Source organism: Molossus molossus, unplaced genomic scaffold, assembly GCF_014108415.1.
Source record: "Molossus molossus isolate mMolMol1 unplaced genomic scaffold, mMolMol1.p scaffold_m16_p_1, whole genome shotgun sequence".
NCBI classification, from domain to species: domain Eukaryota; kingdom Metazoa; phylum Chordata; class Mammalia; order Chiroptera; family Molossidae; genus Molossus; species Molossus molossus.
This window is the reverse complement of record NW_023425344.1, coordinates 129,443,384-129,460,324: the sequence shown is the minus strand read 5'-3', so window position 1 is coordinate 129,460,324 and position 16,941 is coordinate 129,443,384. Positions and strand designations below refer to the sequence as shown.

Below are 16,941 nucleotides of genomic sequence, written 5' to 3'. Positions count from 1 at the left end.
TTTGTTGTGAGGTGGGTGTCTTTTAAACAAGATATAGATGAGTCATGCTTTCTTATCCAATCAGCTACTCTGTGTCTTTTTATGGGAGCATTCAATTCATTTACATTTAAGGTGATTGTTGATATGTACTTATTTATTGCCATTTTTGTTTAGTGTGGTTATATTTTTCTTCCTATTTCTCTTTCTAATTACAGCAGTCCTTTTAATATTTCTTGCAGTGTTGGTTTGGTGCAAATGTATTCCCTTAGCCTTTTTTTGTCTGAGAAGCTCTTTATTTGTCCTTCTATTTTGAATGATAGCCTTGCTGGGTATCATAGTCTTGGATTCAGATTCTTGTTTTTTATGACCTTGAGTACTTCATGCCATTCCCTTCTGGCCTGTTTTGTTTCTGTTGAGAAGTCAGCTGAGAGCCTTATGGGGTTTTCTTTGTAGGTAACCTGTTGCTTCTCTCTTGCTGCTTTTAGGATTCTCTCTTTGTGTTGTGTTTTTGCCACTTTGATTACTATGTGTCTTCGGTGGGCTTGTTGGGGTTCTTCTTACGTGGGGCTGTTTGTGCTTCTTGACCTTGAATACCTTCTTTCTTCACAAAATTAGGTATGTTTTCTGTCACTATTTCTTCAAATATGTTCTCTAACCCTTGCTCATTTTCTTCTTTTTCGGGGACTCCTATGATGCAAATGTTATTATGTTTCTGGTTTTTCCACAGTTGTCTTAAGCTGTTTTCCTGTTTTTTAATTATTTTTTCCTTTTGGTTTTCTGATTGGTTGATTTTTTCTACCCTATCTTCTAATTCAGTGATCTGGTCCTCAGCTTCGTCTACTCTATTCTGCTATTTAGACTTTCTAATGTGTTTTTTATTTCTGATATATCATTATTCATTTCTTCTTGGTGTTTTTCAATTTCCAACTGGTTGATTTTCAACATTTCTATGTCTTTACTCATGGTGCTCATGTCCTTGCATATGCTGTTGAGCTTCTTCAAGATTATGGCTTTGAATTCTAGTTCTGTTAATTTGCTTAACTGCACCTTATTTTTCTCATCTTCTGTAGAGGTCTCTTGTTCTTTCATTTGGCTTTTGTTTATTTTTCACTATTTTGGCTATCACAGTCGGCTTTGGAGTCTGACAAATTTCCCTGTTGGTATTGGTGTTCTGCTGTTTGTGGCTCCCTTTCCTGGGTTTGGATGAGGCAGGGGGGACCTACTTTAAACACCAGTGTCAATTCTTAACTTTCCTGGTTAGAGTTGCTAGCCCAGGGAATGGTAGTTATCCTCTAGCTTTTTTGCCTGGAGGCTATTAGTAGCGGTCACCTTAAGAACCTTGGTTTCTGAGTTGACTGAAAAACTCCCTCAGGTGCTCAGTGTAAGAGGATTTCCAGAGGGTGGGGCAGATGCTGGTTGTCAGTGAGCATCAATTTGCATTTCAATGGCCCCCAGGGTGGGGTTGAAACTCTGAGGGAGGGGCTGCTGCCTCTCCCTAGAGCCCTGGGAAGGAGCAAGATGGCCACCATCATGTGTGGCTGCAACTCAGCAAAAGCTCTGAGTGCCCTCCAAATCCCGAGTGTCCTCACACAGTTCTATTCCAGTCTGCCCTCTCTCTGCTGGAGCCCAAGGCTAGTGACTGTGGGCATTTTGGCCTGTGTCCTGTCTCTGCACTGTGGAGCTGCTTGGGAGTTTAACCGGAGGGCGCTGCTCACAGCTAAGGCCGCTGCCGAGCTGCCGACCATGGGCTCCCAGCCCACCTCTCGCACCTTTGCAATCCTACCAGGATCGAGTCAGTGTCCCTGGTTATATGGTCCTCACAAGCTGCTTTTCTGTTGCTTTTTCCTGTCAATTTGTCTGTGTTTTAGCTGTAATTTCAGTTTGGTCCTGGGATACGGTCTGTGTAGCTTCCATTCACTCAGCTGCCATTTTGGAATCCCCCTAGATTCATTATTGAAGAGCACCATATTATCACTTGGAATGGAGGATTTTAAGTTATAATTAGAATATACTTCTAAAATGTTGCAGGGGTGGCAGTCCTTTAAGGTGGAGCAGTAATAAATTTAAGAGATCATTTTGTTACTATTAATTATAGATCATCTCATAAACACAAATGCTACTGGTAGGTACTCAGGTGTAGTTGAACCTCCTAGAATTAGGATGTGAAACTTCTGACTACTTGTCAACAGAAAAGGGAGCTTATCATTTATGTCTTAATAATGCGCAGAATTTTATAACAATCATGTAATGTATGTGTACTATGAAATACAGTGTAGAAGTGGAAAACAAGATTTGATTAGAAAAAATTGATGGGAATCCTGTTTTCTTTCAACATCAGCTTCAAGCCCAATGTTGCCATGTTTAAAACAAGGTCAGACATACTTTCTATAATACTCCCAGGTTCCATATAAACTTATGATCAAGAGATCCCATCTAGGTAGGATAAAAAGGTATCTAGAACTTTACAGTGGATATTGAAAGTCTATCTGCACGTGAAACCCTCTCCACATCTGTGGAGCTCATTCTCTCTTAATCTGTGTAGTTTTCTTCTCTTTAGTACTGTGCCCTGTTGATTCTAGCTGCCAAAACTCTAAACTTTGTCTCTAAACTCAAGGAAAGTTTTTGGTTTTGTGTTCCTTATGTTGTGGCCTAGAATTTACAGGCAGTAAGCTGGGGTGATTGTCTTAAGAATTTTTCCTTTGTTTTTCATCTGCCAGGGATTACAGCCTTGTACTTTTTGTTTTTCAGTGTTGGAACATTGCTGTCTCTTTACTTTTGTTCAGTTTTTAATTTGTTTAAGGTGAAAGGATAATTCTGGTCCTTGATGCTTCGTCATGATAAAAGAAGAAGAAGAAAAAAAAGACGTTTCTGTGCCTACTTATATGCCAACAACAACAACAAAATTCCAAAAAGTATAATAGTAGAAATATTATGCATGACTTTTCAGGGAAGCACAGGACAGAGTTACATTGTACAATATGGTGTAAAACCTTTTGCCAGTTCCTAAGTATCTTTTCCCTGAGCTCTATTGCTTTATATAGATCTATTCTCTGTCAATATTGTTCTGTTTCACTTGTGTACTCTCTCTTTTTTTTTCTTAAAATTATCCCCTTTGTAAACAAAAGAAAAAATAAACAAGTGAGACTACATCAAACTAAAACGTTTCTGTACAGCAAAGGAAACCATCAACAAATTGAAAGAACAATCATTGGTGGGAAAACATATTCATGATGATACATCTAAAATTTATCAAAAGCTCACACTACTCAACACATAAAAAAGCAAACAATCCATTTAAATTATGGGCCGAGAACTTGAATAGACCCTTCACCAAGGAAAACAAATAGACGACCAATAGAAATATGAAAAGATGCTCAATGACATTAATAGTCAGAGAAATTAAAATTAAAACCATAATGAGACATTACCTCACACTTGTCAAAATGTCTGTCATCAGTAAATCCATGAGTGGCAAGTGTTGGTGAGGTTGTGGAGAATGGGAACCCTTGTGCACTCTTGGTGGGAATGCAGATTGGTGCAGCCATTGTGGAAAAACAATATGGAGGCTCCTCAAAAAATTAAAAATGGAACTGCCTTATGACCTACCAATTTCACTCCTGTATTTATCTGAAGAAAACCAAAACACTAATTTTAAAGAAGATATTTACCTTTATGTCCATTGCAGTGTTATTTGCAATAGCTAAGCTGCAAAAGCAACCCAAGTGTGCCCATCAGTAGATGAGTGAAAAAAGCTGTGGTACATGTATACAATGGAATATTACTCAGCCATAAAAAGAAATCTTACCATTTGTGACAGCATGGATGGACCTAGAGGGAGTTATGCTCAGTAAGTCAGCCTAAGAAAGACAAATACTGTATGATTTCACTTATATGCAGAATCTAAAGAACAAACAAAACTGAATCATAGATGCAGGAAACAGACTGGTGGTTGCTGTAGGAGAAGGGAGTTGGAGGACTCAGTGAAAGAGGTAAAGGAATGAAGAAGTACACATTGGCAGTTACAAAATAGTCAGAGGGATATAAAGTACAGCATAAAGAATATAGTCAATAATATTGCAATAAATATGTATGGTGCCAGGTGGGTACTGGAAATATCAGGGGGAACACTTTGTAAGGTATATGATTGTCTAACACTATATTGAAACTAATTAAAAATAATATTGAAATAAGCTGTTATTGAAAATAGGAAAAGACAGACAAGGAAAAGAAAATACACCCTTTCAACTTCAGCAAAACTGTGTTCTTTTCTTCCCTTCCCATTCTCTAAATTGTATTAGATTCTATAGCCTAATCAACAAGACAAAAGCTGCTTTTGAATTCCACTCTTTTTTTTCTTTTTATCAACTATAATTTAATCTTGATGTTACTTTATTTTATTATTAATGGACTTTATTTTTAGAACACTTTAGGTTTATAGAAAAATTGAGCAGAAGTTACCGAGTTCCCATACACCCAGTGTTCCCTCAACCCCCTACATAAAGTTTTTCTATTATTAATATTTTGCATTAGTATTAGTATTGATTAACTAAAGTCCATATATTACATAGAGTTCAATTTTTGTGTGGCAAAGTTCTATAAGTTTTGACAAATGCATAATGTCATGTACTCACCATTACTTTATGATACAGAATAATCTTACTGCCCTGAAAATCCCGTTTTCTACCTATTCATCTCTTTCTCCATCCCCCGGAATCCCTGGAAACCACTAATATTTTTCTTGTTTCTGTAACATTGCCTTTCCAAGAATGTCATATATTTGGGATCAAAGAGTCTTTCTTTTGCTCAGCAATATGCATTTAAGGTTTCTCTATGTCTTTCCATAGTTTTAGATCTCATTTCTTTTTATTGCTGAATAATAATTTGTTCTATGAATGCACCATAGTTTATTCAATAATCAGTTGGAGGAAATCTTTGTTGCTTCTAAGTTTCACAATGACAAATAATGCAGCTACAAACAAAGATTTTAGTGTAGACATGTATTTAACACATTTGGGTAAATACCAAGGAGTGTGATTACTGGATCGTATAGTAAAAAAGCATATTTTGTTTTGTAGAAAATACCAATTGACTTGCAAAGGCACTGTATCATTTTGTATCTCCACCAGAAATAAGACTGAGAATTTATCTTAGTCAGCATTTGATATTGTCAGAGTTTTGGATTTTAGCCATTCTAAAAGGAGGTTAGCAGTATCTTATTGTTTTAATTTGCATTTCCTTAATGATAAATGATGTTGTACAACTTTTCATATGTTTATTTGTTCTCTGTATATCTTTTCTTGTCAAGTATTTGTTAAAATCATTCCCATTTCTGTGGCCTGGTGTTCAATTCCTCTAAGAGGGGCCCTTGCTTCTCCCAGGGATCTGAGATGGGGCTGTTTCAGTAAGATGGCCACTGTCCTGTGAGGGAGTGCTTCAGTACAAGACTCCTACTGCCCTCCCTTCCAGCTCTCAGCTCTCTTCTGAGCCAGGAGCTCCAGACTCTTTCCACACAGTTCCAGTACAGGCTGCCCTCTCTCTGCTGGAGCCCAAGGTGAATGGCTGAAGCTGATTTGTTGCTTTAAAAACCTCTCGCTTTCTCAGTGCAAATTGCCCTCATTGTTGTCCATGGGTTCCCAGTTCTCTCCCTTGAGCCTGTGCAATTCCTACCAGGCTCGATTTGGCATCTTCTTTCTGTCCCTGGTTGTGCTGTCTCTCTTCCAGTTGCTCTTTGTTGTTTTTTATTCCCCAGATGATTTGTCTTTATTTTAGCTGTAATTCTAGTTTGGTCCTGGGAGACAGTCTATGTAGCTTCCATTCACTTCACCACCATCTTCATTCTTAAACCCCTTGTTAAGGTCTCTCCAGGCATCCAAACCCAATAGCAATCTGATTGTTTTTCTTAATTGTGAAAAATCTTTATAGTTTGTTTTAACCCCATATGTAAATTTTTTTTCTTGCCTAAGGAGATATATCAGAAAAAATACTGTCATAAGACACGTCAGACATTTTACTGTATATTTTTTTTCACTAAGATTTTTATGGATTTTGAGTCTTACATATAATTCTTTAATCCATTTTGAATTTACTCTTGTGTATACTGTAAGATGTTTCATTTTGTTACATGTATCTTTCCAATTTTCCTCACCATTTATTGAATAGATTGTCTTTACCCTATTGCATGTTCTTGCATCCTATGTCAAATATTAACTGATCATATAAAGATGGATTTATTTAATGGGCTCTCTATTCTCTTTCATAGATCTATATGTCTGTTTTTATGGTGGTGCTGTGCTGTTTCATTACTATGGCTTGTGATGTACCTTGATATTGGGTAGCGTGATACCTTCAACTTCTTTTTTTCTTCTCAGGTAGCTGAGGCTGTTCAGGGTTTTTGTGTCATTTTATATACATTTTTGGATTATTTTTTCTATTCCTGTAAAATATGGAATTGGTATTTTGACAGGGATTGCTTTGAATCTATTGATGGCTTTTAGTAGTATTGACATCTTAATTATGTTAATTATTCTTATTCATGAACACAGTATATGCCCCCATTTATTTGTATCTTATTTGATTTCTTTTTCCTATGCCTTATAATTTTCTGATTACAGGTCTTTTACATCTTTGGTTAAATTTATTTCTAGTTTTTGTTTATTTTTTTTTGTGCTATTGTAAATGGGATTGTTTTTTTTAATTTCCCTTTCTGATAGTTTATAATTGCTCAATAAAAATGTAACTGGTTTTTGAATATACATTTTGTATCCTTCTACTTTACTGAATTTATTTATCAGTTTAGTAGTTTTTTAGTGGAGTCCTTAGCATTCTTTATATACAGTATCATGTTATCTTAAATAATGAGAGCTTTACTTCTTGTTTTCTAATTTGAAAGCCTTTTAATTCTTCTTCATGTCTGATTGCTGTGGCTACAACTCCCAGTACTATATGAATGAGACTGGTGAAAGCAGACATTACTGTCTTGTTCCTGATCTTTTTTTTTTCTTTATCCTCACCTGAGGACATTTTTTTGATATTCTGTTCAGATAGAGTGGGGGTGGGGGGGGAGAGAGAGAGACAGAGGGGGTGGGGGGAAGAGAGAGAGAGAGAGAGAGAGAGAGAGAGAGAGAGAGAGAAACATCAATGTGAAAGGGACACACTGAGTGGTCGCCACCCACATGATCCAACCAGGGCCGGGGACAAACTGCAACCGAGGAGCGCTCCCAGCGGAAACCGAACCTGGGTCTCTCCAGACTGCAGGCCGAAGCTCTTAATTGCTGAGCCAAACCGGCCAGGGCTTGTTCCTGATCTTAAGGAAAACACTTTCAGTTTTTCCCTCGTGAGTAAAATGTTAGTTGTGGGTTTGTTATATATGGCCTTTATTATGTTGAGGTATGTTTCATCTATGCCTACATGGCAGAGGGATTTTTGTGTTTTTATTTTTTTTTTCATAAATGGGTGCTAGATTTTACCAACAGTCTTTCCTGCATTCTTTGACATGATTATGTGTTTCTCATCCTTTAGTTTTATGTTGTATATGTGATTTTCAATATTGTACCAACCTTGCATCCTAGAAATAAATGCTACTTGATCATGGTGTATGATCTTCCTAATATATTGCTAAATCTGATTTGCTAATATTTTGTTTAGGATTTTTGCATCATGTTCAAGAAGGATATTGGCCTATAATTTTCTTTCTATGTAGTGTTTTTATATGGTTTTCTAAATAGGATCATGCTAGCCTTGTAGAATAGCTTGTGAGTTTACTCTCCTCTTGAATTTTTTGAAAAAGTTTGAGGAAAAATACGTGTTCTTCTTTAAATGATTGGTAAAATTCACCTGTGAAGCCATCTAGTCAAGGGCTTTGTTTTTTGGGAGTTTTAAAAATTCATTTGTTATAATTAATTTATTTTGTTACAGATGTTCCTCCTTTTCCCCCAACTGATTACCTCTCCCACCTCACTGCCCTATCCCCAGCTTTGTTGTCCATATCCATTGTTCATGCATACATGCATATGAGTTCTGTGGTTTATCTCTCCACTACCACCCCCTGTTCTGGGGATTGTCAGTCTGTACCCCACTTCCACGTCTCTGGGACTACTCCATTCCTCAGACTGTTATGTTCATTATATTCCACAAATAAGTGAGATCATATAATACTTGTCTTTCTCTGTTTGGCTTGTTTCACTTAGGATAATACTTTCTAGGTTCCTCCATGTCGTCTCACAGGATAAGAGATCTTTTTTTCTTACAGCTGCATAGTACTCCACTGTGTATATGTACCACACCTTTTTTATCCATTCGTGTACTGATGGATATTTGGGCTGTTTCCAGATCTCAGCTATTGTAAATAATGCTGCTACGAATATGGGTGTACATATATTCTCTGTGATTGGTGTTTCAGGCTTCTTAGGGTATATTCCTAGAAGTGGATTCACTGGGTCAAATGGCAGTTCAATTTTTAATCTTTTGAGGTAACACCATATTGTTTTCCACCAGTGGCTGCACCACTATGCATTCCCACCAGCAGTGCACTAGAGTCCCCTTTTATCCACACCCTTGCCAACACTTGTTGTTTGATGATTTGTGGATGGCGGCGATTCTGACAGGTGTGAGGTGATACCTCTTTGTTGTTTTAATTTGCATCTCTCTGATGATTAGTGATGTTGAGCATTTCTTCCTATGTCTCTTAGCCATTTGTACGTCCTATTTGGAGAGGTGTTTATTTAGTTCCACTGCCCATTTTTAAATTGGGTTCTTTGTCTTCCTTTGTTGAGTTGTATGAGCACTCTCTATATATTGGAAATTAACCCCTTATTTGATATATCATTGGCAATTATGCTCTCCCATGCAGTGGGTTGCCTTTCCGTTTTGATGATTGTATCTTTTGCTGTTCAGAAGCTTTTGAGTTTGATGTAGTCCCACGTGTTCATTTTCTCCTTTGTTTCTGTTGCCTTTGGTGATGTATCAGTGAAAATTCTGCTGTGTATGATGTCTGAAATGTTGTTGCCTACAGTTTCTTCTAGAATTTTTATGGATTCATGAGTCACATTTAAGTCTTTTATCCATTTTAAGTTTATTCTTGCGTAGGGTGTAAGTTGATGGTTAGTTTCAGTTTTCTGCATGTAGCTGTCCAATTTTCCCAGCACCATTTATGAAAGAGGCTGTCCTTACTCCACTCTATGCTCTTGCCACCTTTGTCAAATATTAATTGAGGATATTGCCTTGGGTCCATTTCTGGGTTCTCTGTTCTGTTCCACTGGTCTATATGCCTGTTCTTGTGCCAGTAACAGGCTGTTTTGATTACAGTGGCTTTGTAGTATAACCTGAAATCTGGTAATGTGATCCCTCCAACTTTGTTCTTCTTTTTCAAGATTGTTGTGGCTATTCAAGGTTTTTTTGGTTCCATATGAACTTTTGAAGTATTTGTTCTAGTTCTGTGAAGTATGTCATTGGTAATTTTGATGGGGATTGCATTGAATTTATAAATTGCTTTGGGTAGTATAGACATTTTAATAATGTTAATTCTTGCAATCCATCAACAAGGTGTGTGCTTCCACTTTTTTATCTCTTTCTCCATTTCTTTTTTTCAGTGACCTGTAGTTTTTTGCGAATAGGTTCTGTACTACTTTGGTTAAGTTTATTCTTAGGTATCCTAATTTTTTTATTGCAATGATAAATGGGATTGTTTTCTTAGTTTCTCTTTCTGTGAGTTCATCATTGGTGTATAAGAATGCCATATATTTCTTGATGTTAATTTTGTATCCTGCTACTTTGCCAAATGTATTTATTAAGTTTTAAATTTTTGATAGGGTCTTTGGGGTTTTCTACATATAGTATCATGTCATCTGCGAATAATGACGATTTCACTTCCTCCTTTTCATTTTGGATCCCTTTTATTTTTTCTTCCTGTCTGATTGCTGTGGCTAACCCTTCCAGTACTATGTTAAATAAGAGTGGTAATAGTGGGTATCCCTGTCTTGTTCCTGTTCTTAAGGAAAATGCTTTTAATTTATGCCCATTGAGTATGATGTTGGCTGTGTGTCTTTCATGGCCTTTGTTATATTGAGATATGTACCCTCTCTTCCCAGATTGTTGAGTGTTTTTAATAGAAATGGGTGCTGGATTTTGTTGAAGGCCTTTTCAGTGTCTACTGATATGATCATTTGATTTTTATCTTTTTTTTTTTTTTTTTGTGGTGTATCACATTTATTGATTTGTGTATATTGTACCAGCCTTGCATCCCTGGGATGAATCTCACTTGGTCATGGTGAATAATTTTTTGATGTATTGATGGATCCAATTTGCTAGTATTTTGTTCAGGATTTTGGCATCTATGTTCATCAGGGATATTGGCCTATAGTTTTCTTTCTTGGTAGTGTTTTTTTCTGGTTTTGGAAATAGAATTATGCTTGCCTCATAAAACAAGTTTGGAAGTCTTCCTTCTTCTTGAATTTTTTTCAAATAGGTTGAGGAGAATGGGTATTAGTTCTCTGAATGTTTAGTAAAATTCCCCCGTGAAGCTGTCCAGGCCTGGGCTTTTGTTTGCTGGAAGAGTCTTGAGTACATCTTCAATTTTTTTTTTTTTTTATTGTTATTGGTCTGTTCAAGTTTTCTGTCTCTTCCCAGTTCAGTTTTGGGAGACTATGTGTTTCTAGAAATCTGTCCATTTTGCTTAGATTGTCGAATTTGTTGCCATATAATTGTTCATAGTAGCTGTTAACAATCTTTTGTATTTCTGTTGTGTCAGTTATTATTTCTCCTCTTTCATTTCTGATTTTGTGTATTTGGGTTCTCTCTCTTTGTTTCTTGGTGAGCCTAGTTAAGGGTCCATCTATTTTGTTTATCTTTTTGAAAAAATCAGCTGTTTGTTTCATTGATCCTTTGAATTGTTTTTTTGGTCTACATGTCATTTATTTCTGCTCTGATCTCTACTATTTCCTTTCTTCTACTTGCTCTTTGGTTTTATTTATTTATTTTTGCTTTGTAGTTCTTTAAGTTGTGTGGTTAAATAGTCAATTAGAAATTTTTGTTGCTTATTGAGGTAGGCTTGTAGTGCTATGAACTTCCCTTTCAGAACTGCTTTCTCTGCATCCCACGGATTTTGTGTTGTGTGTTCATTTTCATTGGTTTCCAGGAAATCTTTAATTTCTTCCTTGCTCTCCATGGTAAACCATTCATTGTTCAATAACATGCTACTTATCCTCCATGTTTTTAAATGTCTGTGCATGTTCTTGCTGCAATTGATTTCTAATTGCATGCCATTGTGATCTGAGAAGATGCTTAATATAATTTCAGTCTTCTTGAACTTGTAGAGAGTTAGTTTGTGCCCTATCATGTGTTCTGTCTTTGAAAATGTCCGATGTGCACTTGAGAAGAATGTGAATTTGTTGTTTTGTGGTGTAATTATCTGTAGATACCTATTAAATCCATTTGATCTAGCATTTCATTTAGAGTCTGTGTGTTCTTGTTAATTTTTTGTCTAGAAGATCTATCCAGTGATGTCAGCGGGGTATTGAAGTCCTCTGCTCTATTGCTGTCAATTTCTCCTTTGAAGTCCTCCAAAAGATTTTTAATATATGTTGGTGCTCATAATTTGGGTGCATATATGTTTACCAAGGTTATATCTTCCTCTTGGATAGATCCTTTCAATATTATGTAAGTGGCCTTCTTTGTCTCTAGTTTTGGCCTTCATTTTGCAATCTACTTTATCACATATGAGTATTGCTACCCCAGCTTTTTTTTCTTTTCTATTTGCTTGGAAGACTTTTTTCCATCCCTTCATTTTCAACCTATGTGAGACTTTTGTTGTGAGGTGGGTTTCTTGTAAATAACATATATGCGAGTCATGCTTTCTTATTCAGCCATCTACTCTGTGTTTTTATTAGAGCATTCAAACCATTCACATTTAAGGAGATAATTGATATGTACTTATTTATTGCCATTTTTGTTTAGTGTTTTTTTTTTTTTTTTTTGTGGTACGTGCCCCTAGCGGGAACCAAACCCGGGACTCTCTGGTCCACAGGTTGATGCCCAACTACTGAGCCAAACTGGCCATGGCAGTGCGGTTTTATTTTTCTTCCTATTTCTTCTAGTAATTACAGCAGTCCTTTTAACATATCTTGCAGTACTGGTTTGGGGCTAATATATTGCCTTAGCCTTTTTTTTTTTTGTCTGGAAAGCTCTTTATTTGACCTTCTATTTTGATTGATGGCTTTTCTGGATAGAGTGCTTTTGGATTCAGATCCTTGTTTTTGATTACCTTGATTACTTGTTGATATTCCCTTGCGGCCTGTAGTGTTTCTGTTGAGAAATCAGCTGAGAGCCTTATGGGGTTACCTTTGTAGGTAACGTGTTGCTTATCTCTTGGTGCCTTTAGGATTCTCTCTTTGTCTTTAATTTTTGGCATTTTAATTATTATGTGTCTTGGTGTGAGCCTGTTTGGGTTCTTCTTACTTGGGACTCTCTGTGCTTCTTGAACTTGAATGCCTTCTTCCTTCACCAAGTTAGGAAAGTTTTCTGTCACTGTTTCTTCAAATATATTCTCTAACCCTTGCCCATATTCTTTTTCTTCGGAAACTCCTATGATGCAAATGTTATTATGGTTTCAGTTGTCCCACAGTTCTCTTAAGTTGTCTTCCTTTTTTATTTATTTATTTATTTATTTATTTATTTATTTATTTAATTTATTTATTTTTGTTACAGATGGTTCTCCTTTTCCCTACACTGATTTCCCCCTTCCCCTCCCTCCCTGCCTTGTCCCCAGCTTTGTTGTTCATGTCCATTGTTCACGCATACATGCATATTAAGTTCTGTGGTTTATTTCTCCCCCTGTGTTTCCTGTTTTTTAATTGTTTTTTTCTTTTTGGTTTTCTGATTGGTTTATTTTTTCCTACCCTGTCTTCTAATTCACTGATTCGTTCCTCACCTTCCTCTACTCTGGTGGTCAGTCCTTCCAATGTGTTCTTAATTTCTGCTATGTCATTTTTCATTTCCAGTTGGTTGGGTTTCAATGTTTCTATATCTTTACTCATGGTGCTGATGGCCTTACTTATGCTGTTGAGCTTCCTGAAGATCATGGCTCTGAACTCTACCTCTGATAATTTTCATAGCTGCATTTCATTGATCTCATCTTTGATAGAATTCTCTTGTTTTTGCATTTGGGAATTGTTCCTTTGTTTCACCATTTTGTTTATCTCAGTGGGTTTTGCAGCCTGCCAAATTTTCCCTGTGGGTGTTGGTGTTCTGTTGTTTGTGGTTCTCTCCACTGGGTTTGGATGAGTCTGGGTGGGCCCATGTTAAACACCACTGTCAAGTCTTACTTTCCTGGGTAGATTTGCAATCCTGGGAAAGGTTTAGTTATCCTCTAGTTTTCTGCCTGGAGGCTAGTAGTCTCAGTTTCTCAATGCCTTGAAATGTCACCCTGGTGTTCTGGTAAGAGGATTTCCAGAGGGTGAGATAGATGCTGGTTGTTAATGAGCCTCAATTTGCATTTCTTTGCCTCACCTGGAAAAAGCTGAATCTCTGAGGAAGGGGCTGCTGCTTTCCCCACAGCTCTGGGAAGGAGCAAACTGGCCATCCTCTTTTGTGACCACGACTCAGCAAAAACTCTGAGTACCCCCCAAATACCCTGTGTCCCCACAGAGTTTCATACTAGTGTGCCCTTTCTCTGCCTGATCCCCAGGTGAGTGGCTGTGGCTATTTTAGTGCCCTGTCTTGGTTCTCTGAGCTATGGAGCAGGCTTGTGGGTTTAACCCTAAGGCGCTGCTCACAGCTCAGACCACTGCTGTTTGTGGCTCCCAGCCTGCCACCCTCTTGTGCTTCCACAATCCTACTGGTGTCCTTGGTTATTTGGTCCTGTTCCACTGCTTTTCTGTTGCTTTTTTCTGAAGATTTGTCTTTATTTTAGTTGTAATTCCCGTTTGGTCCTGGGAGATTGTCTGTGTAGCTTCCATTCACTCTGCTCTAATTTTATCATCCTCCATGATGATTTTCACAGTCAGATGTGATGTAGGCACCTCTTCTTGGCTGTCGTGCTTTGGACTATGGAGCCTGGTATGCAGTTGAGACTCCACTTAAGTTAGGGGGCACCTTGGCAGCTGAGATATCTCTCTGGATTCTCAGTTGCACACATGGGTGTAGGGCCAGTCCTTGTTTAGTCTATGTCCTTCCTACCAGTCTCAGTGTGGCAACTGTGTAAATCCTTGATTATGAGACTTTTGTTCAGAGTGATCTTTCACTTGTTTACTCAGGTTGATTTTTTTTTTTTTTTGATTGTTTGCTGAATTTAATGAACAAATACTGTTGAGCCTAGAAATCAGTTATAAAACCAAGGGAAATTAGGGATCCAAAGCAATAGTGAAATAAAATCAGACTACAGGAATAAATTAGTTCAGACCCAATGCTGATAGACACAATATTTTGCCACTGAAAATGCAGCTCTTGCTGGTCTGGAACATTGAATGCTACTCCCACTGGAGCCTCTAGGAGAAGTGCAAAGCCATCCCTGTCTCTTTGTAACAGTAGCTGTAGATTGAAAGTCCCAGCACTATACAGAATGCCAGCTCAGAGAGTGCCACCAGCCTGTGCAGACTTTGGGTTCCATGCTGGTGAGGATTTTCTATAATTTAGTTTTAATTCTAGTTTGGTCTTGATAGGAGGTAATTTGTAACTTTCATCTACGCTGTTGCCATCTTTTCTTTCCAACTGATGGTTTGCATTCTTGTTGAGTTTTAAGAATTCTTTGTATGTCTTAGAAACAAGTGCTTTATCAGGTATGCATTCTGTAAGTTGTTGTTGTTGTTGTTGTTTTTTAGTCTGTGGCTTATATTTTTATTGTCTTGACAAGTATTTTTTGCAGAACAAATGATTTTAATTTTAAATTTTAATGAAGTTGAACTTCTCAGTTTTTTCTTTCATTAATTGTTTTTTTTTGGTGTTGTATCTAAAATATCATACTATCATCCATAGTAATCTAGATTTTATCCTATATTATCTTCTAGAAGTTTTATAGTTTTACATTTAGAGCATTTTAAAATATGTTTTTAAAATTGATTTCAGAGAGAGGAAGAGAGAGGGAAAGAGATAGAAATATCGATGAGTGAGAAACATGAGATGGCTGCCTCTTGCATGCCCTCTGTTGAGGATCGAGCCCACAACCCGGGCATGTGCCCTGACCAGAAATCAAACTGGTGACCTCTTGGTGCATAAGTCAATGCTCAGCCACTGACCCACACTGGCCAGGCTGCATTTTACATTTAAATCTGTGGTCTATATTGAGTTAATCTTTGTAAAGGTTGTAATGTCTCTGTCCATATTATTATTATATTTTGGCCATGTAAATTTCCAGTTCAGTCTCATATGTTGAAAACACTAACCTTTCTCCATTAAGGCTAACCTTTCTGCCTTGGTTTTTCTGCCAGAAAACAGTTGACTACATTTGTTTGGGTTTATTTCTGGGATCTCTATTCAGTTCCATTGATCTGTTTGTTTATTCTTTTGCAAACTGTTTTAATTACTGTAGGCTTACACTAAGTCTTAAATTTGGATAGTGTCAGTTCTCCTACTTTATTCTTCAATATTGTATTGGCTTCTCTTGATCTGTTGCCTTTCCACATAAAGTTCAGAATTTAGATTGTTGATATACACAAAATAATTTGCTGAGATTTTGATTGGGATCACATTGAATCTAAAAATCAAATTAGCAAGAACTGATATCTTAACAATATTGAATTTTCTTATTGCAGTGTTCCCTATATAAAAGCAATGAACAAGTAGCATTTGAAATCTTACACACACCATTTTTATCAACACCAATACTCTCAATATTTAAATATTAATTTAATTAAATATGTGCAAGATCTATGAGGAAAAGTACAAAATTCTGATGAAAGAAATCAAAGAAGACATAAATAAATGAAGAGATATTTTATGTGCATGAATAGAAAGAAACTTTGGTATGCTTCCATGTTATTTAACATTTTCTTTGCACTTTTTTTTTGTTTATATAGCAAAAAATAGTGCAGGAACTGTTTTCTGTCATTTAATTCTTTTGTTACAAGATGGAGGGATCTTGTGTTACTACTCTAAGAGGTCACTATTTTGTATCCTCATTATGTTGGTTCCCTTTTAAGTAGCATCTTAGGTGACTTTATGGGTTATTTGATTCAGTTGAAAAAAAATAATAGATTGTTTAGTTCTTCCCATAGACCTTATTGACTTAACAAGCATCAACCAAAGCAGTTCTCTCTTAGCATCCTAGAGTCCTCTTACATATTACATCATAAGGAGGTCACACATATTGAACCTCATTCCAGTTTGTCACTTACAGATACATAGTTTTGATGATGTTATATAACCTCTCGGAGCCTCAATTATTTCATTTGAAAATGTTTATATATATATATATATATATATATATATATATATATATATATATATGTTGCAGGATTAGGACAATGTAAAGTAGTGTAGTGGCTTGCACAAAATAGGTATTTAATAAAATGGCAACTATTTTTATCTTAAGCATTTTGTTTCTTGAGCACTTACATGACCCTGCAGTCTCTTATTTATACTTGTCTAGGTCTCACACATATAGAAGTGGGTTATATCAGCATAGTGGTATTACTGCAGCAATTTATATAATTTTCTTTTTTTTAAATAGAAACTACTTATTCAATACCTGATCGATTGAATGCCATGATGAAAATATTTGAGAAACAGTCAAATACATTAGAGAGGTAAGCTTTCAAAATAATTTTTTCCACTTATAAAACTGAATACACATTTATTTTAGAAAAATAGGAAATATAAAGAAGAAAATAAGATCACTTAAAAATTTAGTGTTCTTACATCATTTTATGATATGTATAATTTATTTATTTATTTATTTATTTTTTTGTTACAGATATTTTACCTTTTTACCCCATTGGCACCCCCCACCCCACCCCCCCTCCACCCTGTCCCCGG

At 36.5% G+C, this 16,941-nt stretch overlaps 1 protein-coding gene across 1 annotated transcript in view; it reads left to right on the top strand.

The window, feature by feature from the left end:
- Positions 1-16,941, top strand: part of LOC118638698 (coiled-coil domain-containing protein 7-like) — a 375,882-nt gene that overhangs the window by 66,043 nt on the left and 292,898 nt on the right. The window contains exon 10 of the mRNA XM_036274854.1: positions 16,637-16,712. Within this exon, the coding sequence (XP_036130747.1) occupies positions 16,637-16,712 (76 nt within the window). The remainder of the gene's footprint in view (positions 1-16,636; positions 16,713-16,941) is intronic.